At 46.0% G+C, this 27,379-nt stretch overlaps 1 protein-coding gene across 6 annotated transcripts in view; it reads right to left on the bottom strand.

The window, feature by feature from the left end:
* The window catches only part of ATF7IP (activating transcription factor 7 interacting protein), a 673,891-nt gene that overhangs the window by 508,247 nt on the left and 138,265 nt on the right, over nt 1-27,379 (bottom strand). For 2 of the 6 annotated variants that reach the window (XM_086958907.1, XM_086958878.1), the window contains exon 1: nt 24,159-24,222. The exons of 3 other annotated variants lie outside the window; for them this stretch is intronic. Coding sequence is in view for 1 of the 3 variants with exons in the window: in XM_086958883.1 (XP_086815009.1) it covers nt 24,159-24,253 (95 nt within the window). In the remaining 2 variants the exon portion in view is untranslated. Of the gene's footprint in view, nt 1-24,158; nt 24,254-27,379 lie in introns of those variants that run through there. One more of the 6 variants, XM_086958883.1, reaches the window with a different exon arrangement.

Below are 27,379 nucleotides of genomic sequence, written 5' to 3' on the forward strand. Positions count from 1 at the left end.
CATTAGTTTTAGATTCCTTACCTTATAACTACCCCAGGCACCAGACTAGATCAGGAGAATTTTTCTCTTAGTAGTCCTCCTGTGTGTCTGTCGTTGGCATCGTTGTTGCCAGGATGACGACGCAAACTCTACTTAGATGCCGCCCCTGTGCGCTGACATCAGTTCTGACATGACTTTCCATGCCAGAAGTGCAGAGCCATGCAAGACACTGACCAGTGGTGCACCAAACTAGGGCCCTAAAAGGGAGTCCCTTAAACTAAAGTCAGTTAGCAGAACGGGGAGGTAAGGAATCTATAACTAATGTAAGTCTCTTACTGATACATAGTTACTGAGCGTAAGTAACTTGTTTATCTGAAAGGGACCATTAGTTATAGATTCCTTACCTTAGAATAGATACTCCAGCAATGCGAACTGCGGAGGTGGGTCTACGAACTAACTTCACACCAGAAAATGTCCTGGAGAACAGAACGTCCAAAAAAGCTGTCTCTCCGGACTGGTCTATCCACTCAATAATGCTTGGTGAATGTGTGCAAGGATGCCCATGTAGCTGCCTGGTGAATGTCAATGAGTGGAACTCCATGTCCCAAAGCCGTAGAGGCTGCAGTCACCCGGGTACATTGGGTGCGCAGTCCCAATGGAGGTTCCGTTTTCGCCAATGAATAGCAGATTTTAATGCATAGAACAACCCATCGAGAGATGGTGCGTTTGTGTACGGCCCGCCCTTTCTTGGCACAACCATAACCAACGAAGAGTTGATGGTTCACCCGGAAATCTTTATAGTGTGGTCCAGATAGAAGGACAGCGCCCGTTTGGGGTTTAGATAGTGGAGTCTCACCTCCTCTTCGGAAGGGTGCGGAGGCGGGAAGAAGATGTGCAAAGTGATGGTCTGACCTATGTGGAAAGAGGCAACCACTATGGGCAGAAAAGAGGGTCTAGTGCGAAGGACCACCTTGTCCGGATAGACTGCTAGAAAAGGAGGCTGTGAGGATAGAGCCTGAAGCTCACATACCCTGTGAGCAGAGATAACGGCAAACAAGAAGGCAATCTTTAAAGTTAGAATTCGAAGAGGACAGTTGTGTAGTGGCTCGAAGGGAGCACACAAAGTAAGTAAGGACAAGATTCAAGACACATTGGGGCATTATGAAATGAGAAGAAGGAAAGAGATGAGTAATGCCCTGTAGAAATCTATTTACAATAGGGGACCTGAAAAGAGAAGGCAGATCAGGAAAGCTGACAAAGGCAGATATGGCAAAAAGGTAGCCTTTGAGAGTGCCTAGAGCAGAGCCCTGCTGGGCCAAAGATAGAATGAAGGAGAGGACCTCTGAAAGAGGGGCAGAAAGGGGATACAAAGCCTTGGCTGTGCGCCATGCCACAAATTTGTTCCGTCTACAGGTGTACGCCGTTTTAGTGGAGGGACGCCTGGCTGCCAAGATGAAATTACAGACTTCGGGAGGAAAATCGAAAGCTGGCAACTGCTGCAGCTCAATCTCCATGAAAGGAGGTGGAGGCTGGACAGATTACGGTGGAGGATCGTCCCCTGCTGCTGCGACAGAAGATCCTCACAAAGAGGCGGTCTGATCAGAGGATCAACGGCTATGCTCAAGAACTCTGAGTACCAGACTCTTCATGCCCAGTCTGGAGCCACAAGAATGACTCGGGCCCAGTCATGCTTGATCTTCTTCAGCACTCTGGGTAGAAGTGGCACAGGCGGAAAGGCGTACAATAGGCTGCAGCTCCACTTGCAATGAAAAGCGTCGTTGAGTGAGAGCCCTCTTGGAAACTCCAACGTGCAAAACTGCTGACATTGCGCGTTCTCTTCTGTGTCAAACAGATCTAACCAAGGTTCTCCCACTGCTGAAAAAGACCTTGCACCACCTCAGAGTGAGGACGCAATTTGTCATTAATCATGCACCGACGGCTGAGCTCGCCTTGCCTGACGTTCAGAGAACCCGCCAGGTGTTGAATCATCAGGGATATGCCCTGATGTTACAGCAATATCCAAAGGTGAAGAGCCTCTTGACATAGGGTCCTCAACCCAAACCCTGTTTGCTGAAGTACCATATGGCTGTAGTTTTGTCTGAACACCTGCCCTGTCTTCCCCCTGAGGAAAGGAAGGAATGCCTTCAGTGCCAAGCGAATCGCCCGGAGCTCCAACCGGTTGATATGGAGACCAGATTCAGCCTCAGGGTCATTCTCACCGAAATCCGGTATAGAGGCCGAACCATCGGTTTCATAGCCTGAATATCCCAGACTCACTACTCGGGAGCATAGGCCTGAAATCGCAATCCGTCTAGAACCGCTCAGATGAAAGGGAGCGACTGAGAGGGAGTCAGGTGTGACTTCGGCACATTAATAGTAAACCCCAGCGAATGCAGGAAGTCTGCCGTAGTCTGGAGGGGGAAAACGACAGCCTAGTGTGAGCCCGCCTTCAACAGCCAGTCGTCGAGATAGGGGAAGACTGTGACCCCTGATCTGCGAAGATTAGCTGAGACCACTGCCATCACTTTCGTGAACAACCGAGGCGAACTAGAAAGGCCAAAGGAGAAAACAGTGTACCGAAAATGCTTGTGGCCTACCGTAAACTTGAAGTAACGCCTGTGGGCTGGCAGGAGGGGGATGTGAAAATCGGCGTCCTGCAAGTCCAATGCCACCATCCAGTCTCCAGGGTCGAGGCAGACATGACCTGAGCCAAGGTTAGCATTTTGAACTTCTCCTTCTGGAGGAAGCGGTTGAGAGCCCTGAGATCTAGAATAGGATGCAGGACTATCAAACATGACCTACTTCTGGCACAGGGACCATGTCAATAGCTCCCTTGGCCAAGAGAGCTGAGACTTCATGGAGGTGCGATCGAAAGACAGTGGAGGCAGGGGTAGTCTCGCAGGGGAGGGAGTAGCCCCTTCGGACTATCTGCAAAACCCACCTGTCTGCCGTGATGGATTGCAAGTGGGAGAGGTGATGGCGAATCCTGCCACCACTGGCCGCTGATGGCCCTTAAGGTCAGACTAGGAGGCTTTGGAGGCTGCTGCAGGGGTGGGAAAGGGTGGACTGGCCTGCCCGCCGGTTCCCAGACCGGTGTCACTGGGTCCCACGTCCGCGGTCAGGCTGAGGCTGGGCAGCTTGCGTGGGCCGGGGGCTGGGCTGGGTCGGACGTGGTAGGGTGCTCCTCCATAACCACGAAAAGCAGGATGTGGCTGACGGGAGGACACAGCGAGGCCCGAGAATACTTAAAGCGCTCAAGCACGGAGTCTGCCTCCTCACCAAAAAGACGACGGCCATCGAAGGGCATGTCCAGCAAGGTTGAATGCACAGCCCCCGAAAAACCAGACGTCCTCAACCAGGGCGAAGGGCTACCGACATGGCAATCCTTCTGCCCAGAGACTTGGTGGTATCAAGTCCACAGGGGATTGTGATTTTTTGCTGTGTCTCTCCCATCAACCACTGCCTGGGAGAGAATGGCCCCGGCCTTCTCCAAGCACTGAAGCAGCACTTGCACATACATATCCCAGAAGGTATGGGTATAGCGGCCCAAGAGGCATGCAGTTTTCACGGACCGCAGCGCCAAGCTGTAGGAATAGAACATGCCCTTCCCAAGATAATCCCGCTTTTTGGATTCCCTATCCGGGTGTGGGGAAGAGAATGCTCCCTTGGAAGAAGAGGCTTGGACCACTAAGCTCTTGGGGGAAGGGTGTTGGGAGAGGAAAATAGCATCGCCCAGAGCCAGGATTGGCGGGGGCAATTGTCCGTTTCACAGGAGCCTCTGTGCTGGGCTTGGACCAAGTGCCCAGAAGGACGTCCGTGAGGGCTTCGTTGAAGGACAAGAGGGGCTCAGAGGAAGTTGCCGCCGGTTGAAGCACCTCTTTCAGGATGTTAGTCCTGACTGCCAATGTAGGGACCTCCAGGCCCAAAGCCTCGGCTGTCCTATGTACCACCACTGCAAAGGACGCTCCCTCCTTCATAGCCAAGGTAGGGGGAGAAGGCATGCAAGGTCTGGGGAGGTATCCAGACCAGTGGCGTCACCCAATTCCTCTCTACAGTCACGTTCTTCCAGCTGGTCTGTTAAAGGGTCCAGCGACCCCTCCCAGTCCTCTTCACCACCCTCAGGGCGATACAGAACACCTTGGATGAACAAGGGAACAAAAGTACCCTCCGACGTCGATCTGGCTCCGGGTCCATCTCGGGGATGAGGAAGGGGACGCCGGCAGAATGTGGCGTTGTCTCCGGCATCGAAGGCCCAGGGCCCCAAGCTGGCTCTGCGAGGCCCGAAGGCGCGCCAGCAGTCGGGCTGCCAAAACAGACGATGTAGGGCTTCATAGAACGTACTAAGCTGGGCAAGGGACGCTCTGGCTCCCAGAAACGTGGAAAAGCATGGAGTCGTCTTAGAATCAGGCACCAGAGACGGAGCCTTAGAGCGGCGACACTCCAGGTCCCGCATTGCGTCAGCCAACCATGGGGAGAAGGTGAAGAGTGACGGTGCTTCTTCGCCTTCTTCTTGTGCTTCGACTTACTCTAGTAGTGCGAAGATTTGGATGAGGTGCAGTGGCTCTGCGACCGGTCAAGACCTATCCCTCAAGCGAGGCCCGGAGCGATGCAGAGCCTACTGCTAGGCCTCTAAAATCTTTCAGGACCACTCCCTCAAAAACTTCGGATTCATGTCCTAACATTTGGAGCACGACTTTGTGTTGTGGTCATGCTCCAGGCACCAGGGGCACACGAGGTGCTGATCCATCACGGACATCAGTTTGTGACAGGAGTCATCCGGTCCAACAATGGAACATCTTTCCTGCATCAGGAGACACGAAAAAAGACATTAACAAAAGACAAAAGCTGTGTCAAAAAATGAGTAAGGGGCAAGCTCTCACCGGATCTGAGCAAGGCTGGTGCGGAAAAAGAAAGAACTGAAGTCAGCGCGTAGGGGCGGCATCTAAGTAGGTACTGCAACATCATCCCGGCGACCACTACGCCGAACGCGGAGTTGAACGACACTATCTACCATCGCGCAGGGGTATTGCTGAAGAAAAATTCTCCTGATCCAGTCTGATGCCTGGGGGTAATTCTAAGGTAAGGAATCTATAACTAATAGTCTCTTTCAGCTTCATCTTACATCCAACAGAAGAAACACCACTCTATGGCTAAAGAGGAACAAATAATGAAAAAACAAAACACAAAGAACTACACACTTATAAAGCAACTTAAGCACTGCAGGGGGGCGTGGCTTGAATGCATGGCGGGCTAGTCGCTGATCAGTGCAGCTCCTGCCCGGTAAGGCATAATACTATCTGTATACTGGCGGAATCGTGCTCATTCTACAACAAACGGGGGACCAGATTGACCTGTGACAGTTTTCTGAGCCTGAGGTGGCAAAGTGGAGGTCCCCGAGACAGCCTTGGCAGGCCCGCACTGGAAATGGGTAAAGATAGGCCTGTTAGAGGAGCACAAGCAATGCAGTATGCAGTATACAGTATACAGTGCCAGGCCCAACGTCGGCGGAGTACAACAGACCGAACCCTGAGCAGGGACCACCACAGGGATCAGTGGCCCAAGATAAGGCTGACATCCTAGAGGCCTTTAGAGACTCCCGAGCGGCCTTGGAATCAAAGATGGATGGTATGGCCATGGGCATAAATCATCTGCGCCTGGACCTATGGAAGGGGCCGGATCGAGTCACTACCACAGAGGGGGACCTGACCTCCTTGAGTACGCAGGTCCAACATTTGCAAGCGAGGGTATCTATACTCAAGGAGCACACCTCTCATCGAGAGGACAGGGCGGAAGACGCGGAGGGGCGCTCAAGGAGGAACAACCTCAGTTTTTTGGGCTTTCCGGAGAAGGCGGAGGGACCGGCGGCGGACCTATTTCTGGAGGAATGGATCGTTTCCGCCCTCCCGGGTCTCAGACTGTTCAAGATGTTTGCAGTAGAACGGGCCCACCGCTCTCTTGGTCCCCCCTGAAACCAGGGTCGCCCCCTAGAACTCTGATCGCTCACTTGTTTAATTTTAGGGACCAGGACATGATCCTTCAGTTCATCCGCAAGAACGGTCCCCCCCAGATTCGAAAACCAAGAGCTCCATATCTACCTGGACTACACGAAAAAGGTACAAGACCTGCGGAACAACTTCCTGAGGGTCAAGCGGAGGCTGAGAGATCTCAATATAAAATACAGCCTAATGTTTCAGGCCCGGCTCAGAGTACAATATGCAGACAGGGTCCACTTCTTCAAAGTCCTGCAAGAGGCCACAGACTGAATGGAATAGATTGGGCCTGGAGGGGCAAGATCAACAGCACGAATGGCAATAACAGACGAGACGGAGCAGTCGACAACGCAACCAGCATCGCCGCACTGAAGGACAACGATCCGGGCCACAGGGGGAACCAAAACGAGGTTGCATCATGGTGGGGCCGGATGGCACCCTGACAGAAGAGTTAGGGGGCATACAGACACAAAACCAGTTTTCCCCATTGTGCCTTGTCCAAGAAACTCAATTGGAAGCGGAAGGCACTTCCAGCCCAATCACTGGCGGCTCGTGATCCACCTGTTTACAAAGAGACTGCCATTTGGGGGAATGTTGGTTGGCAGGGCTGCACAAGACACTGTACGTAAGCTTCAAGATCTAGGGTATCCCTTTTGGCAATAATGTCTCAATTGGGTCTCAGCGATATCTGGAGAGAAAGGTCTGGGCAACAGCTGGGGGTAACATAGAAATTTTAAGTATAAACACAAGTCACAAATTGACTATATTTGATCAGCTTCAATCTCAGAGATAGAGTAAAAGATATAACATACCTGCCATCACATATTTCGGACCATTCTAGTATTGTACGGACTCTTCGATGCCTACAGACTCAACAGGTCAGAACTTGGTCTTTTGACCGTACCTTGCTACTTGAAGAGGATGAGACAAGTTTTCTCTCCAGGGAGACAAACCAATTCTTAGCGACCAATTTGGGAACTTCTGATATCACTACAGTATGGGATACTCTTAAAGCTTTCTTGAGGGGTATAATAACCAATAGGTCAAGTTATAGACATAGGAAATACAGAGAAGAGATCATATTTTTAGAGGATGAAACGAGGAAAGTGGAGGTCAAATTAAACACTCAAGAGGGAATCGGTCGGATAGAAGATCTGGAGAAAAGTCGAAATTTGAAGGAGCAAATGGAGTGTTCTCCAGGCGCGACTTGTGTGCAGATGGGAGGTGAGCAAGATGGCCCATTTTGAGTATGGGGAAGGAGCTGGAAAATTATTCGCTTGGAAAATCAAGGCAGATCATCTCCGGAACCACATAAAGGAGATCTCTGTAGGTAATGGGGAACTCCCCATTTCCTCAGACAAAGGTATTGGAGAGGTTTTCCTGGATTACTTTCAGGAGACCTATAAAGAGAACTCCACAGAAGATAAACGCAAGGCAAGATAATAGCTGGAGAATATCATCTCAACGCCCATTAGCCCCCACCAACAATTAGATTGTGGTCTGCCCATCACACAGGAGGAAGTGAGGAAGGTATTGGCGAGTGGAAAAAGAGGGAAAGCGGCTCGTCCAATGGACTCCCAATTGAATTATATAGATCATTGGGGGAGAGTATAATTCCAACATTAACTCACCTTTTTAATAAAATCTTCAGGGAAGGGGCCAGCCCACCGGTAATATGGAATGATGCCACAGTAGTTCTCATCTTGAAACCAGGCAAAAATTCCTCTGGGTGTGGATCTTAACAGGCCATTTCGCTTTTAAATGCGGATTACAAAGTCTTCACAACCATCCTGGCAACTAGATGGGGGGTGGTGGCCAAGGACATTCTCCACCCCGACCACAGGGGGTTTGTGAAGGCAGTTGGCAAATCTCACTTATGATTTGGTCGGTGCGATAGATATCGCCTCCACTCATTCACTCCCTCTTGCAGCCTTGACCCTGGATGCCACCAAGGCTTTCGACAGAGTGAACTGGATTTACCTGTCAGAAGTTATGGAGAAATTTGATTTAGGTGTTACATTTAGCCGTGCCATACAGCTGCTATACAAATCCCCATCAGCTAAGCTTTTGGTTAATGGTAGCCTTACAAAACCATTTGTTATAACCAGAGGAACTTGACAGGGCTGCCCCCTCTCCCCCCTATTGTTGGATATGTATATTGAAACGTTTACACAGAAACTTAGAGACAACCCAGACATCAAGTCCTTTAAACACAGGGATTGGGAGAAAATGGTAGCGCTGTATGCGGACAATATTTTGATACTGTCAGCAGACCTGCAAAACTCTTCAGGTAGTAATTAAACTGGTGGAGGAATTCGGACAGGTCTCCAGCTATGAAGTAAACGCTGGTAAAACAGAAATTATGACCTGGAATATTCCACATACTGTCCATCAGATAAACTGCAGTATGCGCTACCTCAGGGTTACAATTACTCAAGACATCGACAAATTGGCAGATACCAACTTAGCTCAAGTTTTTTGTGATTGTCATAAACAAATTAAGTTCTAGGGGCACCTCCCTTTATCCATTCTGGAGAGGGTCAATCTTGTTAAAATGTCTATTTTACCTAAAGCTACTGTCCTCTTCAACACAATCCCTCTCAAATTCGACAAAAGTACTATAGAAAAATTCCAAGGAGAAATCAACTCCATTATCTGGGCATTTAGATCTACCAGAATAGCAGTGAAGAAACTAAGGCGTAGGAGAAAGAAAGGAGGGCTTACGTTACCTGAACTAAAATACTACGCTTGGGCATTCCAACTCACACACTCTCTGATGCTATTAAAGATGCCGAACGATATAGGGAGAAGAGTCATGTTTTGGCCACGTTGAAAGGGGCGGGCTATCGGAAGAAGGTTTTACGTTTAAATTTGGAGACCAAAAATTAAAAAAAAAAAAAAAAAAAAATCAATCTTAAGGTCCTGCAGGGGGCTTCCAGATTATGGGAAAGGCTAAGAAATTTGACAGGATTTAGCTATTTCTCCAAAATGCCACTTTGGGACTCCCCGGGCTCGCCAGAATGCATCCGGGACAGGCTGGCGACTCCACTTGGAGATGCTGGATTGAAAGTATGGGGTGATTTAGTCAGCAATTAAATATTTATTTCATGGGAGGATTTAAATAAGAGAGTGGCAAATAGCCTCTCAAGATTTAAATATATTGTTACAGAGCTGGGTACAGTTCCAGGTAAGAAATAAAAAAGGTATTGGTGAGGGTAATCGCCTAGAGCAACAGCTAGTAGAAAGACCAGTTGGCAAGAAGGAGGTTTCATACTGGTACTGGGCCATAGAAGAGGAGGTGGATGGGGAATTTAAGCTAGCCGATGAGCTTCGGAGTGAGCAGTTGCCTAATGAACAATGTGATTATTTATGGCAGGAGTCTTTCAAATTCCTCTTCAGCACAGTTAAACCAGCATGGCTGAGGAGGAACCACTTATTTATGGTCCATCGAGCATACCTATTCCCCCTCAGGTTATCAAGAATTCTTAGAGGCTCTCAAATCTATTGTAAAAAATGCGGGCTGGTAGAAGCCTCGGACCTACATATGTTCAGAGACTGTCCCGCCATAGGTCCCGCCATAGGTGCATTCTGGGAAGATATACGGAAAACACTGAGAGTATCCTGGGAGTACCAATTCGATTGGACTTAGTTAATATTTTCAGTCTAAATAGCCAGATATCAGGACCTGCTACATCTCTTCTATTTCACTCAATCTTACTGGCAAGAAGACAAATCTGTAAACAATGGGTAGACCCTACCCCTCCCGAACATTCGGACAGGCTGACTTCTCCATATGAAACATCTAAGATGGATTTGGCCAGAGTATGCAGTGGGAAAAAGATCTCATACTGGGACTTGTTGCTGCAGTGGCGGTGAATTTTTGTAAAAAAGTTTTGGGAGCCTATGGTTAAGCCAGCTGTATACTCCCTGGACCAAGTTGAAACCTCCATGTTGTCCTATATCAAGGGGAAGTGGCTTTCTGGTCTGAAAACATATCCCTTTGGGCTGATGGTACCGAGAGAATCCGCTGAAAGAGCCCATGTCATCCTAGGTCATTGAGAAGGGATACATACAGACGGTCTGCTTATTATGGGTTAAGGCGAATGAGGATTAAAAAAACTAAAGATAAAAAAATTAAAAAAGTTCAATTGAGAGTAAGAAGTGAGATCTGCGCTCCAGAGCTGATTTTTTTTTTTTTACCACAACCTAAGATTCAGACTTTGACCAAGAGAAAAGCAGACAAGTGATACTGAAGAAGGAAGAGAAAGACAAGAAAACAGTGACAAAGCAAGAAACCAGAAAAACACCTGAAAGACTGAAATAGGCAGGAAGATAAGGAGTGGAAGAAAGTTAGGAAATTACCCAGACTAGACTGTGTTGGTATTCAACAACCTTGGTTTTGGGCACTTTTTTTCTTTTTTAACAAATTATACATTGTATCCAACTATAAACAGAACATTAAAATCTGATATATCAGGATGTGTCATTTATGTATTACACAAACAAAATGGTGCCTTGCAATTCTAGCATCTAAAAAGATTTAAAGATAATAAAGCAAATTCTCCCCTGTAAATACAATTGTAGGAAAACCGATATCTTTACTTCATAAATTGTAATTTTTATAATAATTGCAGTTAAGATTATACTGAGGTTTTGAGTTACGAGAATGATAAGTTACAGAGACTTTAAACTGCCAAACTCACAGAAAAAGGTTTGATTCAGTCACCAGCAGCGAGTACAATCCTAAGCGGAACAAAAGAATCCTAATGTATTACTGTGTTGTTATCAAAAACATTTTTAAAAGGCAGAATAGCTTGGCCTCTGACTAATTCACACTGCGGCCAATTCCTGTAACGGATTCCATAAGCTTAAGTGAAAAGGACTGAAAGGTCAGAGGATGCTCCTACAAACCTTCTAAACTGACCGGAAATAAAAACATAGGGCAAACTTTCAAAATTTTAATGTAATTTTCTCTTTCTGAAGGCGAGAACCTCAATTTTTGAGCAGGTATGCAGATAGTGAATTTTTTTGACTCATTTCTAAGTTTATATGGATTTTGGTGTATTTCTCAGGCACCTAATTTAAAATATAAAAAATTTAAAGAGAATACTGCCTATGGACAAGCATTATTGCTGCAATATTTTGTGGTCACACAAACAGGCTGGAATATTGTTCATGAATATTAATGAAGATCTCTTGATGGAAAATCAGCGGTTCTATTATCCATGGGTACATGACACTGAGCTTTAATTTCCACCCCAAACAAGTATTCCACTAACACAAAAATAGAGGGAATCCAGTAGGAGGCAACTACAGACCAGTAAGGAATATATTTTTGGAACACTTTATTCTCAGTGCCATAAGATCATTTAGTGGATTTCAGCTGGTTTTGGAGAGGATTTGCATGATATTCCCCCAGATTTTGGACTTCCTATGCTAAACCCATTTTTGCTGGCACTAAGACTCTGTGCTCTTTAACCTAAACATAGGTACACTGATAAACACCTAAATTGCATTGTTAATGTACTTGCAAGTCCCTAGTATCCAGTACTACATGTACCTAGGGCCTGTAAATCAAATGCTACATGAGGACTGCAGCACTCATTGTGCCACCCACTACAGTAGCACTACACAACGTATCTGCAGGCTTGGTCCTTCACCCTATGTATGCAGTATTAAACTGGTATTTCGACCTGACAAAATACATCTTTTACCAGGCCTAAACCTTCTATTTTCATTCCTATACTAACACTGGTTTACATTATAAGAAAGTATAATCCTTAACTGTGCCTTGGGAGAAGCTGGAAAAATAATCTAAGTAATTATTTTAATAATCTTTTAAAGTTCACCTTTATATTAAAATCAGATTTTATATTACTATTTTGAAAATTACACTTTTAGACAATTGTCATTTTCCTGCCTCAGCCAAATGTGCCTTTCTTCCGGTGTCATCTGACAGTTCTTCTGTGCTGTTAGCTCTATTCCTCACAGAGAGTGGGCAAAAGTCTTGGGTTTGGAAAGCTGTGGAAGGATTGCCTAAGAGGCTGTGCCAGCTGCTGCCTGGGATTCAAAGTGCTTACCCGGTCATTGGGCGGTGTAGCTCAAACCTAGACCTGCTGCCACCCATTGTCTTCCTAGTCAGCTTGGCTCCAAATCAAGTTGGTGGAGTGTGGACACAGGGAAAACTGAGCAGACGAAGAAACGTTCCTCCATGTTGGATTTAGGTAGAGAAGAGCACTATGCAATAGTTTACAGTATAACACACGGGAAGTCCTACAAAAGAGTGAAGGGTTACCCCTGGCAACTTTAATTCCATTAGTTAGCAAGTGACCAGGAGTTTCTTCCACCCACAGGCTGCTACTAGGCATAAATGTGCCAACCCAGGTACCCTCCTAAGATCACATCTTGTCCAGAGTAAGAATAAAAGAGGGCTGGACCTACTGTCCTGAGAAAGGCCTCTACTGACCCTATTGTAACCAAGACCAGGTTGTGGATGCCAAGGGTCATAAGGCTGACCTCCTTTAAGGGCTACATGGACACTACAAGTTCCAAGAGGTCTTTTCCTGAATCCCCAGGTGACCAGTTGCAACAGGGCTTTCGTAGGACCATGCAACTGGTCTCTAATGACTTGAGTCTAGACCTTCAAGTGCTGCCCCAAATGGTCCTGGACCCTAGGCTGGTGTTGAAGTGTAGTGCTGATGAAGTTTCCTGAAACATGCAACTTAGAAACTTTTGTCATCTTTTTAATCTGAGAACCGATGGCGGAGCGGGACTAAACTGCCAATCGTTCCCATGAAGGTGCATTGCAGCTAGGACAAAGATCCAGATTACTCCTGCTACATTCTTCTCTGCAGTAGCACATCAGATTCAGTGGAAACTCGTGGAGAAGGTATCCAGTCTTGTGGAGCCCTCTTTGGCTCGGGCCTGTAGCCTTGCCCTGCTGGAAGAACCTGAGCTCCAGAAAAAGGGACTCAGTCCGAAGAGAGAAACCTTCACTGAGCGAGGGAAGGAACAGTAACCGGCCGGCGAGGGACCTTCCCTGGGTGCACAATTCAATTTTCTTCAACCTGTGAGCTTACCCGCCAATTGTCAACAGTCAACAGTTTCACCAAGACCTCATCCAGCAGTTATCCGAAGACATAGGGCCAGATGTATCAAGATTCAGTTTTGCGAATCCTAAATAGCGAATTTTTTGCGAATCGCTATTTAGAATTCGCAAAACGGAATGTATATACAAAATCGCTATTTTTTAGCAATTCCTTATTATTCTTTATTTGCAAATTCGCATTTTACGAATTCGCAAATAAAGAATAATTTCCAATGCATGCCTATGGGTCAGGAGGACCATAGGAATGAGAGTGCAGTAATTCTCAAATTGCGAATTCGCAATTTGCTAATCGCAATTTGAGAATTATTTCAAGGGTTCAGGGGTGTCTCAAAGACACCCTGCTGCACCCTTGAAATCTACATGTGTGTGCATGTGGCAAACATACATGCCCTATGGGCATGTATGTGTGTCACATGCCACCCTCACAAATGCCAAATAGGGCATTTTTAAAAGAAATCGCAAATTACCACCAACTACAGGTTGGTGGTAATTTGCGATTTCTTAACACAAAATCGCAATTTTAAAATGTTTCATACATATCATTTAAGGAATCGCAAAATTTGCGATTCCTTAAATGCTATGGCAAAATAAGGAATCGCAATTTTTTGTGATTCCTTAAATTGCGATTATTTCATACATACCAGAAAATGCTAAAAGGCCGTTTGCGAGTCGCAAAAGCCTTGATACATATGGCCCATAGAGCCTGCTTCAGCCACAGCCTGTTGCCTTGGCCTGCTGAAAATCTTTGACTTCCATTTTAGAAACCAAGTTCAAAGATAAAACTTTTCACCGGAACTAACCTGTCCTTTGTTCCCAACCTGCACTCCATCCAAGACAGCCTTAAATTGGAGTACTGTAGAAGTGCGCATTGCTATTATGTTTGGCATGACAGCTTTGTGCCACGGTACCAGACGGTTAAGCACATGTTTATTTAGTGACTTCTTCCATTCACCCAGACAAGGACTGTGATAATTACTTGAGGTAAGTTCTGACACACCCCTGAACCCCAAACCAATACCCAAATCTCCTCCAGTGAGATTTCAGATTGATTTGGGTAAGGGATTTGGATAACCTTTGTAAGGCGTTTACATGATATCCCCGCTGCAACGACTCAGAATATAATCCTTTTTATCACATGACTCAGCTCTGCTAACAATGGCCACAAGCAAAACCGAATTCTCCAGAAAAAGGTTAGCTTATCTCTAGACAAGACAGGTGAATCCAATTAAACATCCAACTTTGTTAGTGGAGTACTGTGGTCAGTTTTCTACATTCTTCACCAAGGCCTAAAATTAGGAAGATTGCATTAAGTTGTTGACTTCGGCACGGAGGACACCTTCTCGGACACGTCGGTGGCCACTTAAGCGAAAGCCTTCGGCACCACTTTCGGCTGCAGCGTGAAATGGATGGGCGTCGACGTCTTCTGAGGTTTTTCGGCAGGCTTCGAAGGTGGAGGATCTTTAGGCCCGACACTTGAGGCCTTGTCCTTGATGCGCTTTAGGGAGTCTGCCACCTGCTTTGAGAATGAGGCAGACGGCTGCGTCGACGCGACGGAATCCTTCGAGGCACCACCAGACGTGGACTCGTGGGTCGGTCCGCTCTTGGCCTTGTCTTGTCGATGCGGAGGCTCGAGAACCTTCGGATCACCGAGCCTTTTGTCGGTGTCGACTGTCTTCGGCGCCGATTTGTTCGGGTCGACTGCCCTGACCTTTGCCTTCAGCGCGCTAGACTTAGTCTCAACGCCCTTGAGCTGTTTCTTCGGGTCGATAACGCCCTTCTGCTTAGTCGGTGCCGACAGGTCCGAGGACTTAGAGCCGACCAAAGCAATATGCACTTTTGGTTTCGATGTAGACAGTAGTGCTTTTACTTGCGTCGAGACCGGAGCTTTTACTTTCGGTTTCGAAGGTTGCGGCTCCTTAGTAATGTCCGAAGCCGAGCCGGAAGGCGGGGCCGTAGAACTTATTGGAAGACCTTGGGTAAGGCCTAGTGGCGATCCCTCGACCTGAGCCTTATGAAGCGTTTCGGCCCCAATGTCAGTTTGAGTTAGCTCCTCGCTCGAGCTATCTTCCATGGCCCCAAAGGCCCCGTCGTCGTCTTCTACCTCGTCGACGACTTCTTCCGCTTCGAGCATTTCAACATCCGCGTCGTAGTTGGAGTCTACCTCCGACGCGGGATTCGACAGGTTCTCACGAACCTCCCGGTCAACTCCCTCATCATCCCCGGCATCGAATATGTCCACAGGCGCCGGTGCAGCCTACTGGGCTTCCTGGCGTGCAGCGCGTCGATGCAGAAGAGTCTTCTTGGATCGAAAACGGGAACAAGCCATGCAGCTGGCTTCATCACAATCCGGCGACAGACACTTGTTGCACACCGGGTGGACGTCGATGTGGGGATACTTGGACTTGCACACGGGACATCTCTTGAACGGGCTCCGTTCCATGATGGTTCGTCGATAAGGCCTCTGGCGTCGACCGGGCCTTCAGCATCGAAAAGCACGCGGCTCTCCTGGAAATTCGGCTCAGAACTGAGCTGTAAAGAATCGGGCATCGAACGCAAGACTACACCGACGAAAACCTAAAGGCCTTTTGGCCTAAGAAACTTTTATATCGATTCCGACTAGAGTGAACCAATATACATCCGAACCCAATGGTGGAAAAAAACAATCTGAGGATGGAGTCGATGCCCATGCGCACTGTAGTCCAGGGGAAGAGCCACCTATCTCGTGATACTTCGAAGACTCTTCCAGGGCAACAATGTGCGATCATCCGGACCCAACACTAGGCGGCGATCTATGCACAGATATGAATTCAGCAGCCCACATGCCTCGAACCAGCGTGTCCCACTGCTGTATCCTCCTTCCACGCAGTGTCCAGACAGTAGTGCCTGGTAAATTAATGCACACTCCTCCACGTTGCCGCTCTGCAGATATCCGGCAGAGACAATCCTGCAAACAATGCCATAGATGTCGCCATCTTTCTTGTGGAGTGAGCATTCACCCTGGAACGTAGCGGCTTTCCAGCTTTTTCGTGACACTTAATGATTGCCGACGATATCCATCTGGCAATACTCAGTCTTGACAGAGGCAGTCCTTTCCTCGGACCCTCAAATGCAACAAGTAATTGTTTCGATTTCCGATATGTCCTTGTTCGCTCAATGTAGAATTTCAAACATCTGGATATATCTAAGGAATGCAGAGCCCTTTCTGCATCGGAAGAAGGATTGCTGAAAAAAGTAGGCAAAATAATTGGTTCCATAAGATGGAACGAAGTAGGAACCCTGGGTATAAATTTCGGGTTTGTCCTTAGTATCACTCTGTCTTTTCTAAATTGGAGAAAAGGCTCTTCCACTGAGAAGGCCTGAATCTCGCTAACTCTCCTTGCCGAGGTGAGTGCTAGAAGCAGAGCTTTCTTCCATGAGATAAATTGCAAGTCTACCTTGTGTATGGGCTCGATTGGCGGTCTCATAAGTTGTGCCAAGACTGTGTTGAGTTGCCATGGTATTGGCGGCCGTTGAATGGGTGGAAAAGCTCTAAAGAGCCCCTTGACAAATTCCTTGATCAGTCTATGAGACCAAAGAGACGGCTGACCCGGCGTCCTCCTGAATCATGATATTGCCGCCAAATGCACCTTTACTGAGACATGAGAGAGACCTGCTTTTGATAATGACAGCAAGTAAGGAAGAATACTTTCAGGTGGGACTGTAAGCGGGTGAAGATCCTTACCAGCGCACCAGTGACAGAAACGTGTCCATTTTGCTGTGTACGCCCTGTTCGTAGACGTAGCCCTAGACTGCGATAATATGTCCCTGCAATCTTGCGGTATGATCATGGCCTGGAATTCTCGCTCATGAGGTTCCATGCAGGCAATTTTAGCAATGTCAGGTCTGGATGTAGAATCTGACCGCTGTTCATTGATATGAGGTTCTGGCACGTCGGGAACTGCAACCTGTTGCCCTTTGAAAGTTGTAGCAGGTCTGAAAACCATGCTTGCCTCGGCCAAGCTGGTGCCACCAGAATTATCTGACATGGTTCCGATCTCATCTTGCGAAGCATTCTTGGAATTAAAGGAAATGGTGGGAATGCGTAAACGAACATTCCCGTCCAGTTCAGATGGAACGCATTTCCCTTTGAATCTTTTTGAGGGTACCTGGGCGCAAACTGTTCGCACTTTGAGTTGTTCAGAGTCGCGAACAAGTCTAACGTTGGTGTGCCCCATTTTTGAAACACTCTGTGAAGCTGGGTGTTGTTCAGCTCCCACTCGTGCGACACGTTCTTCGTGCGACTTAGTACATCTGCTCTTGTATTGAGAGTGCCCTGAATATGTTGTACTTGGATGGAGATATCGTGTCTTATCAGCCACTTCCAAATCCTTTGCGCTAGTATGGAAAGCTGTTTGGACCGTGTTCCCCCTTGTTTGAGGAGATAAAACATTGTTGTGGTGCTATCTGTCTGCACAAGCACCGACGATCCCTGAATCCTGGGGAGAAAAGCTTGCAGCCCCAGAAACACCGCTTTGAGTTCCAACATATTTATGTGAAGTTGCGCTTCCCATTCCGACATAGACCCTGAATTTCCAGCTCCTGAAGATGCGCACCCCATCCATGCAACGAAGCATCTGACGTCATTATGTGTTTGTGGCTCTGGAGTTTGAAAGACAGACCCTGATTCAATTTCTCCCAAACCTTCCACCATGACATAGCCACTTTCATTCGATGAGATATGATGATCCGATCTTCGAATGTTCCTTTTGACTGAACCCACTGCTCGTCTAACTGTTCCTGTAAAGGTCTCATCCATAGGAGTCAGTTTTTGGAACCAATGGGATGCACGATAATGTTATTCCCAACAAGGATTTGTATATCCTCACTGAAGTGGACCTTTTTGCTTGCAGAGAGGTTGCTAGGCCTAAAATTTTCCTGATCCTTTCCTCCGAAGGATATGCTGTCGCTTCCTTTGTGCATATCCATGCTCCTAGGAATTGAATGCCTTGTGCTGGGACCAGAGATGACTTTTCTAAGTTGGTCCGCAAGCCGAACCGTCGAAACAGGCTGATGCAGCAATGCAGGGATGTCTTGGCCTTCTGGAAGGATGGACCTGTCACAAGCCAATCGTCGAGATATGGGTAAATGCAGTGACCCTTCAACCTTAAGTAGGCCGCCACCGGGGCCATGCATTTCGTAAATACTCTCAGGGCCGATTTGAGGCCGAATGGCAACATCTTGAACTGAAAATGGCGACTCTCCACAACAAATCTCAGATACTTTCTGTGCTTTCAGTGAATTGGCGCATGGAAGTAAGCATCCATGAGATCCAACGAAGCAATGAAGTCCTTTTTCTTCAGCATAAGAAGGATCTCCTGCAGCGAGAGCATCCGAAAGGGAATTTTCTTTATATCTAGATTTAGATCCCTCAAATCCAATACCTGTCTCCATTTTGTTGTTTGTTTCTTTTTGATGAGGAAGAAATGTGAATAAAAGCCTTTCCCTCTTTGATGTCGAGGCACTTCCTCTATAGCCCCCTTTTGTAGGAGTGAAAGGACCTCCTTTTGCAACTTCTGCGCATGTTGATGGTGCTTGAACACCGGGGGGTAATCTGGTGGTATTTGCACAAACTCTGGGGTATGGCCCTTGTTTATCACGTCCAAAACCCACTTGGCCGATGTTATGGATAGCCAATTTCTGAAGAATAGAGACAAATAGTGGTCGTTTTAGGGAACTTGCTGAGTGGAGAGCGCCATCATGTGGTCATTGTCGTCTATTAGACTGCTGATTCTTTCCTCTGCTGGATGACTTGCCTTTGGGCTGCTGCTGAAAGGAAGAGTTTGAAGATTGATATTGTTGACCTGTGTTGTATTGCCTATAGCTCTGCTGGCTATAGGGTTGATATCTGTTGGATTGGTAAATAGATCGCTGATGGAATTGGCCTCTCGTACCTAGTCTACAAAAGGACTGAAACCTTCCTTTTTGAAGGGACCTCAATGCTCTGGCGGTATCTGCATCCGACTTGATGCCCTGCAGGGCCTCATCCACATGTTTGCCAAATAGATTTTCGCCATCAAAGGCCATGTCGATAATCTTCGCCTGCACCTCCGGCCGGAACGAGGTTGCCTTCAACCAACCCTGTCTTCTTAGGGAAACCGCTCCCCCATCTGCCTAAAAGCCATAGAGGAGACATCCATTGCAACGTCAATAGATTCCGAGGCTGATTTCGCTCCATCACGAAGGATAGCGACTGCTTCTTCCATCTGGTCTTCCGGGAGTGCAGCTAAAATGGGCGCCAAATCCGACCACATTTGTCTGTTAAATCGGCTGAGTAGGGCCATAGCGTTGGCTGCTTTGATAGTAGAGGCTGCCATCACTGCAAACCTCTTTCCAGCTCCGTCCATTCTCCTTCCCTCCTTGTCTGGCGGCACCATAGAAGTAGAAACTGGGTTTTTTTAGTTCCCTTGCGCCACTTGTTTAACTACAGACTCTGGTTTAGGGTGTCCCATCAGGCAGGCCGGAGAATACTCTGGAGCTCTGTACTTCTTTTCGATTCTAGGAAGGGAAACCGCAATGAAAGCCGGCGTCTTCAAAATGTTTAGACCCTCATCCCAAATATGTTGGATAATAGGGATTGATCGTGAGATCTTCCTAGCATCGTCTTTGAAGTCGTATAAGAAACATTCTATTTCTTGAACCTCCATCTCTAGATCGAATCTTTTAGCTGCTTTCTCTATAATGTCGTGGAATCCTCCAATATCTTGAGGAGAAGTGGATGGCGCCGGGGTAGGCGAGGGAGCTGACGGCAAAACATACTCATGCCATTCCTGGCCTCCCGAAGTATCCTGTGTGAGCTCACCTTCTTCAGGTTGATCGTCATCATCTGTATCCGTCGGGTCGTCTCTGATTGTCACCACTGGTGGTGAACGTAGCGACTTTGTTGGCTGTGTATTTTGAGCTCCCCGGAGTTTGGGGTGCAGGTGCTGGTGTAGATGACAGAGGCGCATTTGCCTTTGGAAAACGACGATAATAGTCATCAATCATAAGCCTCAGGTCAGACACCAGCGATGCAGGCATAGAGACTGGCTCTTCTCATGCTTCTTCCTGCTGTTCTTCATCCTCACCGCAGTCACCAGTGTCCTGGAAAGATTCATATCTTGAGGACTTTGACTGGGCCTGTTCCTTAAAAGAAAAAACGTCCTCCTCATCAGTGTCCTGGCTCTTTGTTTTACGTTGTGATGGACTATAGGCCACTCCAGACGATCCCTCGTCATCAGAGTTTTGTTCCAGCAGGCTTGACGGAGGCAGAGGAGAAATTGCGTCCACGACGTGAATTCCGCTGACTTACTTATCGTCGACGATCCCCTCGACGATTGAAAAGAACGGATCGAGATCAAAGTCTTTGACTTAGGAGATTTAAAGGCCTTCGCCGTCGAAATCACACTCAACGTCGACGGAGCCATCGTCGACGGAGCCGTCGTCGGAGCCATAGTCGACGGGGCCGTCGTCGTCGGAGCCATAGTCGACGGGGCCGTCGTCGTTAGAGTCTTCGTCGACGGAACCTTAGTCGACGGAAACTCCGTCGTCGAGATAGTCGACGCCGTCGTCTTCGACGGTTTCTTTGTCGACGGGGTAGTCACACTCGTCGACGTAGTCGTCGTCGACACGGTCTTAGTTCCTGTCATCGACGCCGCTGTCGTCGTTGAAATAGACGTCGTCGCTGAAGTAGTCAACGGGGCTGATGTTTTTACCTCAGATTTTGAAGCAGCAGCCCTGGAACTTGACGCCGGAGCAGAAGATGCCCCTTTCTGACTGGATGACTTCTTTAGAGGAGTATGGGGTAGAGAAGACGCCTCTTTCTCCTTAGATTTAGAATTTTTAGGCTCCACCATTTCTTCAGAATGGGAGGCCTTCCTCTTCTTTGGTGTTTGAGCAGCAGACTCCTCACCAGAATATGAATCTGATGCGGCCTTCCTTTTCTGAAGCCACAGCAGCAAACGAGCCTCTCTGTCCCTCAAAGTTTTAGCAGAGAAGGTTCTACAATATTTACAATCCTTAGGAATATGCTTTGAATGAAGACAGTATAAGCAGTCCTTGTGAGGGTCTTCAGAGTAAAGCCTAGCCGTTCCACAGGATCTGCAAGGTCTGAAAAGCCTCTTTTCAGAGCGCTCAGCCATTATAAGGCAAAATAAATGTCCAACAATACCTTATTCAGAAGAAAATTCAGTTGAAAAAGGCCTAAAGTTCACACTAGAAATTCCAAACTGAGCAGAGCTCAGGGAGACTCCTTTCACACGAAGGCGGTTGGAAATCTGAGGCAGGAAGGTTCTGCTGGGGAGTGTGAGGTCAGGGCAGTAATGCTGATTGGCTGAATTTTGGACCAAACAATACAGTCCCTATGGGCTTTTCTATGCAGTTTTTCTTCTCTATGATACTGCTTTGGTCATTCTGTTACAGTGAGACTCCCACCATGACGACAGGGAAGATACAAGCATGTGAATCTATGAAAGATGTAATACTGGAGAATGGATGAGCAGCTTATTGGGGGGGTGGGGTGAAGGAACAGGGGATAAGCAACATGGCAGCAGGGATAAGAAGCAACACCACAGCCATGGGAGTAGCAACAAGCGGGAGAGAAGAAAGGAAAGAAAACAATGTTGAGTGCTAGGTGTGGTTGGGGAGGGCAGAAGCAATTAGGAAGTGATAGCAACAAGATTCCTTGGGGAGGGCAATGGGGAGAAAAGCACAAAAACATTTCCCTAAAAGCAAGCAGAGGAATCACAGAAGCCAGACAATCATAAAAATGGGTGGGGCAAACATAAGTTGGATAAGCTTGATCAAGGAAAGTCACCCAATAGAAAGCAAGCAAATAAAAGTGACACTAAAGCCAACAAAAGGGCACCTTGTCAGAAGTGTCTGTTTGTAAAGGATCAGCAGGGTCTAGAACAATCATGAAAATCTATACCTGTGAAAATAAGCTATATTTTATAAATAAGAAAGTAATTCCCCTGCCCCAATTACGACACAATATGCAACAGAACATCCAAAACATACAGGTTGCAGGCTTGCTCAAAGCGATGAAGTACTTTCTTCCAGAGCTTGTGGTAATATATGTTCTTTGGATTCTGCTGCTCTCCCCTTTCTAACAACGCATCTGCAGTAATACATGGAGGTACATCCACCATCTACTCATGGAAGTACATAACCAAAAGATAGCTTTGTAAAGTTCTCCCATCAAGAGGAGACATGTGATGTGCTCTCCAACCAATAGTGCCCATCTGTGGATCTGAACATCTTGGACGCTTAAGAAATAAATGTCACAAACATGAGAATTCACTTTCACGCGATAAAGATGAGACTTCACAAATGTTCCGATGATTAACTGAGTCTTAGCGAGCAGTCGCAATAGCTGGTAGGGCAACACAAATAGTTGACCATCACTGGAAAGAATACATGTCACAGACTATGTTGCGCAATACAAATTCACTCCTAGGTAGGGTGATATGGCAAATGATATTAAATATCCCAATGCAAACAATGTGTCTAATTGCCTAAAACATGAGGTACAAACACTTAAATAAGCATAAGCATATCAGTAGTGAAAAGGTAGGGGGAAATCCTTGACAAATCCAATAGGTCTAGTGCTGGTGAGCCCACATTTGTGTTTAGTTACCTCTCTTTTGAAAAGATATGCACATAAAATCAACAAATGTACCAAAGTATAAAAAATAAATACGCTTCCCAGCAGCCAGGGCAATGAAGTACACTTCTTTTTAGGCAACTGCACAAATGCACAAAGGCTAAATGCTGCTACTCTTACCTCAATACAGCCAATCGATTAAATGTGGTGGCCTACTGCCTACATCATGCATGCCGTAGAAGGCTGAAGCAACATTCAATAACACTTGAACAGACCAACTCGATGAAGAGGTGATGGCCAAATGTACCTATATATCTATCATAAAAATAAGAGGCTGATGACAAAGCCAAACCTATAAAGTGTGGGCACAGGCCTTTCAGCAGAAAATTCTTTGTAGTTTCAGTAAGGTATGTGTTATCACTGAAAAACAAAAGTCTTGTGTAAGTTTACACGAGGAGTCAAACGTTGTGACAAGCATCTCTGGTCAGTATCTTTTTTATTACACACCAGCTCACACTTTTCACCGGCTGATAAATAAAGGGAGCACAGTACAGTAATGGAAAAGTAGAGTAGAAAGTCATTAGAGCTGCAGCAAGTGCAGACCTCTCTAAACCATAGCTTTCAGACTGGCTTATATCGTCTTTGTATGCACCACCAAATGAAATATAATAAACCCACTCTTTACATTTACCTCATTACCTAGCTCCAAGACCCACAGATTTCAAGTCCAGCACTCCGTCAATCTCTCAAGAATGCTTCCCACGTCGTGATCCTCCTTTTCAAATACTTAAACCATGTGTGGAATAAAGTGTCACCAAACTCAAAAAGTAAGCAGAGATGTGCATTGGTTGGTGCATGCAGATCACACATTTTTAAAACGTAGGCCTACCGGACACCTATTGGCTAAATGTTTTTCGTCATTTTGCGACTCTGAAAGGCTAGGCCAGGCCTATGCAACCAGTACCAAAATAGCTCCGGTGTATTGCGATTAGATGATATGACCTTGACCAGGAAAGACAGTGTTCGCTACATGTTACCAGCCAAGTGTTCAATTATTGTAGCAAAGATGCACACTTCTATACTGGCAAGGTCAATTTAAGAGCCACATGGCTGCAGTGTTTCTGCTGTGATAAACTGTGTGGCCTGGTGTGCGTTTCATCAAATTGTACATACATGACATTAAAAATGCATAGGCTCAACGCATACAAGCTTCTCTACTTAGTGCTCTGTCTTAAACAGGACCAAAGACAATGCAGAACCACGCCCAATTCAAGTTATGCTTTTATCTCTGGAGGCTGCCCCCAAACTTTGTAGCATCCAATAAGAACTACTAAGTAAGCAACCATGTTAGCAGGAATCCTGCAAATGAAAACTGGGTACAGGGTTAATTATCTTAAGCCAGCAATGCTGTTAAGTTTAGCATAACAAAATAATGCAGTCCTGCTTTTATAGAAAAACATACCCCAAATGGAGGCGGGTACTGCCATGGTGCCTCTGAGCAGCTCTTCCTGCAGAAGCTCTGCTACACAGATGGCAGGCAGTGAGGGAGATTTGCATAGCTGATCCGATTGGGGGAGAGGGAGCAGCCTGTGGCAGAGCAGCTAACACAAAGTATGGGAGATTTGCCCAGCAACAGCTGGTATAAATAGAACAGTACAAAAGCAGCGTGTGGGCGTGGGAGCAGACTGAATCCCGATAGAAAGCTCATTAAAAGACTCAGGCAAGCATTTCGAACTGGCACCACCACTGGCCGGGCCGCAGCACTGACAAGCTGAGCCTAACTGCCTTCTCTTAAGGCACAGCTAAATACAGAAATATTTATCTTCCATATAGGGCTCGGTTACAGCTTCTGTTTACTAAATGCTTTGTTTTTGCAGGCAGAGCCACACACTGAAAGCCTCTTCACTTAGCCATAGCCACTCATGATCAGTAGGCTTGCGACTGGTGCTGAGTGGGCTAGTCGGAAATTAATTTGTGTGAGCTGGGCAGAGAAAGTTTAATCAAAGCCTTACCCTCATCTTGCCATCCAATACTTCAACAATGTGTTAGGCAAGTGTGAAAAAGGAAGCCATTCATTGTGGTTTTGTTGGTGCTCCATCTTAGGTTAGGCTGCAACAGTCCTGTGTTCCACACACCTTGCACGTACAAGCCTCAGCAAGCATTGGTACACACAAGAAACCGGTCTCAAGTCCCTTTAACATCAACCCCTGTAAAAGTACACTCTTCACCGACTAAGATTTCACCTCGTTATAACGGTACACAAAAAGTCTATAAAAGTAATATAGGGAGTATTTGGTTACCTAGAATGTACAAAAACATTCTAACGTAACTAAGCCATTTCCAAAATAAAACTTGATCTTGGTGCCTTGGGGCTGAACGGAACAAGAAATAACTAGCCTTGGCTTTTAACCAGAAAGGTAAACTCAAAGGATCTTCACCCTGTGCAATATTTAAACAAGATACATTCTGACCTACACTACAAGATACACTGTACATCAGACTCGCCAAGTAATAGTCAGCCATGATAGCCTAACATGGCAGAGAACTGGATTACAAAATGTAGACTGTTTGGATCATTGCTCACCGTCCAACTGAAATGGGTGTTACAGCACAATGATCTGCGCCTTCCACTTATTGTATTATGTAACAATGAATCAACTTTTACAAACTCCAACTGAAAATGGGAACCAATAAATAAAATAGTAATGAATAAATCACCTGTGTTTATAATGTCATTACTAAATTAAGTATGCACTCAATAGATCATTGTATAACATCTAACCTATAGTATCCAGGAATCTTTATCCATTATTGGTTACTGTGTAGGTGGGATTTAGGGTCTGGGACATAAAGGAGTCTATCATCATGCCCGTCCCTCTCATTTTCACATGCCCTCCTCTCCTTTGTAAAAGATGAACTAAACGAAGGGAAGCATTCCCTTTCAGATAGAAGAACGAGCAAATAACAGAACCCAATAACTGTATGAAAAAGCTGAGGGGAATCCAGCAACGAAAACCAAGCAGCCAAGAACTCAATCCCTCATGTAGACCTAAACAGGACTTCTTTTTGATACTGCTGTTACAAAACAATAATGAAAACGCTTTAATCTTGGGGTGCAGCAAACACACTGTGAATGCCCAACTCAAGCTTAAAAAGCACTTCATTCCACAAATGAGGGATTGTCATAAGCACCAAATGATCTGTAGATCTTTCCCAAGTTCAGTCCAGTCTCTGAAAGGTTTACCTAGTGCCATTTTTACCTGCTCGTACAGAATACAGTTTGGAACTACTATATTAAGGGATGACCTAAAAGACTCCCAGACTCTTCAGCAGAGCAGAGAGCAGAGAACAGAAATACCGATAATACAGATTGATGGATTAGTCAAAGTAGTTGTCACTCAAGACTCCTGAAAATTCCCTTCTGCCGAAGATAATATTTAAATTGTATTTTTATAAATATGGGAAGGAGGGGGAATGCAATTTTATTTTGAAATCTAACCTTATTTTTGAAGTAGGAAGATTATATAGATTTTAATTTGGGAAATCTTTCAGGTAAAAACAAATATCTATGTCGCCAGTAAAGACTAGAAAAAGCGTCCAGGTTGCCAATTTTGTAGTGCAGATGGCAAAGATTTAAAGTTTTATTTGTCTGACCTGGTCTAATAATTTATCAAAATCGGTTTCTAAGATTATATCTTTGTGAGTATGGTATCTAGGCTTTATCAGAAGCCTTATTTATGGTGCTTTTTCTAAGATCAGGGGATATGTGTATAGTCTGTATGTTTTTACATTATTTTATTAATTTATAAATTTTAATTGTATTTATCGTATTACAAGTCAGTAATATTTCTGTGGAAAGGTAACAAAAAAAAATTCTTCTCTCTAATGCTGAAGGCTCAACGTTGTCCACCTGGGCCCCTGGTTAGTAGACAACAGTGTTTCATAAAGTAGATTTTAGTCAACGCTGAAGTCACGTAACACCAAAGAGAAGTGGGATGGTTTTAATCATAAAACTTGCAAGAAACTACCCCACTTTGGTTATACATATCACAATCCAGCTCAGGGTTCTGCTGCATTATTTTGAAGGCGGACATGCTGCAACATGAGGGAGCTTGAAACTTAGCCAAGTATTGATACAAACGGTAAACTAAAACCACAATAGGTAGACTGGGGATAGGGTCTTCAAAGGGTCACACAGGATTCGTTTGACAGATAGTAAAGGAAAACAAAAATGGAAGACACAAAACAGTAAGACCTTCACACTGATTATGAAGAGTTCTACTCTACAAGTAGCCCCAACCCACCTACATTTCCACGCTTTTGTTTTAATGAAACCATCTTTTTTGTTTTTACAATTAGTTTATATAACACAAAAGCGGTCCAAGCTCATTCGGTTTTCTTTGGCACAGGGAGACAATGTGATTTGCCCAGATTCACAATGTTGTTGAGCAGATGTCAGGACTCTACGCAGGTTCCACCTGTTACAAGGTGGGCAGCTCCGGCCATTAGGCCACATCCTCTCCCCACTGAATGCAACATAATCAATCGTTGGGTACTTCACTTCAAAAGTGAGCCATATTCGGCACACTTAATTCCTGAGAAAAACACAACTCCTTGCTTTCTGTGCTACGTGATTCGAGGTTGTTTGGTATTCTACTATTTGCCCCTACACAGGGCTAGAGG

This window comes from Lissotriton vulgaris, chromosome 1_1 (genome assembly GCF_964263255.1).
Source record: "Lissotriton vulgaris chromosome 1_1, aLisVul1.2, whole genome shotgun sequence".
Classification (NCBI taxonomy): Eukaryota; Metazoa; Chordata; class Amphibia; order Caudata; family Salamandridae; genus Lissotriton; species Lissotriton vulgaris.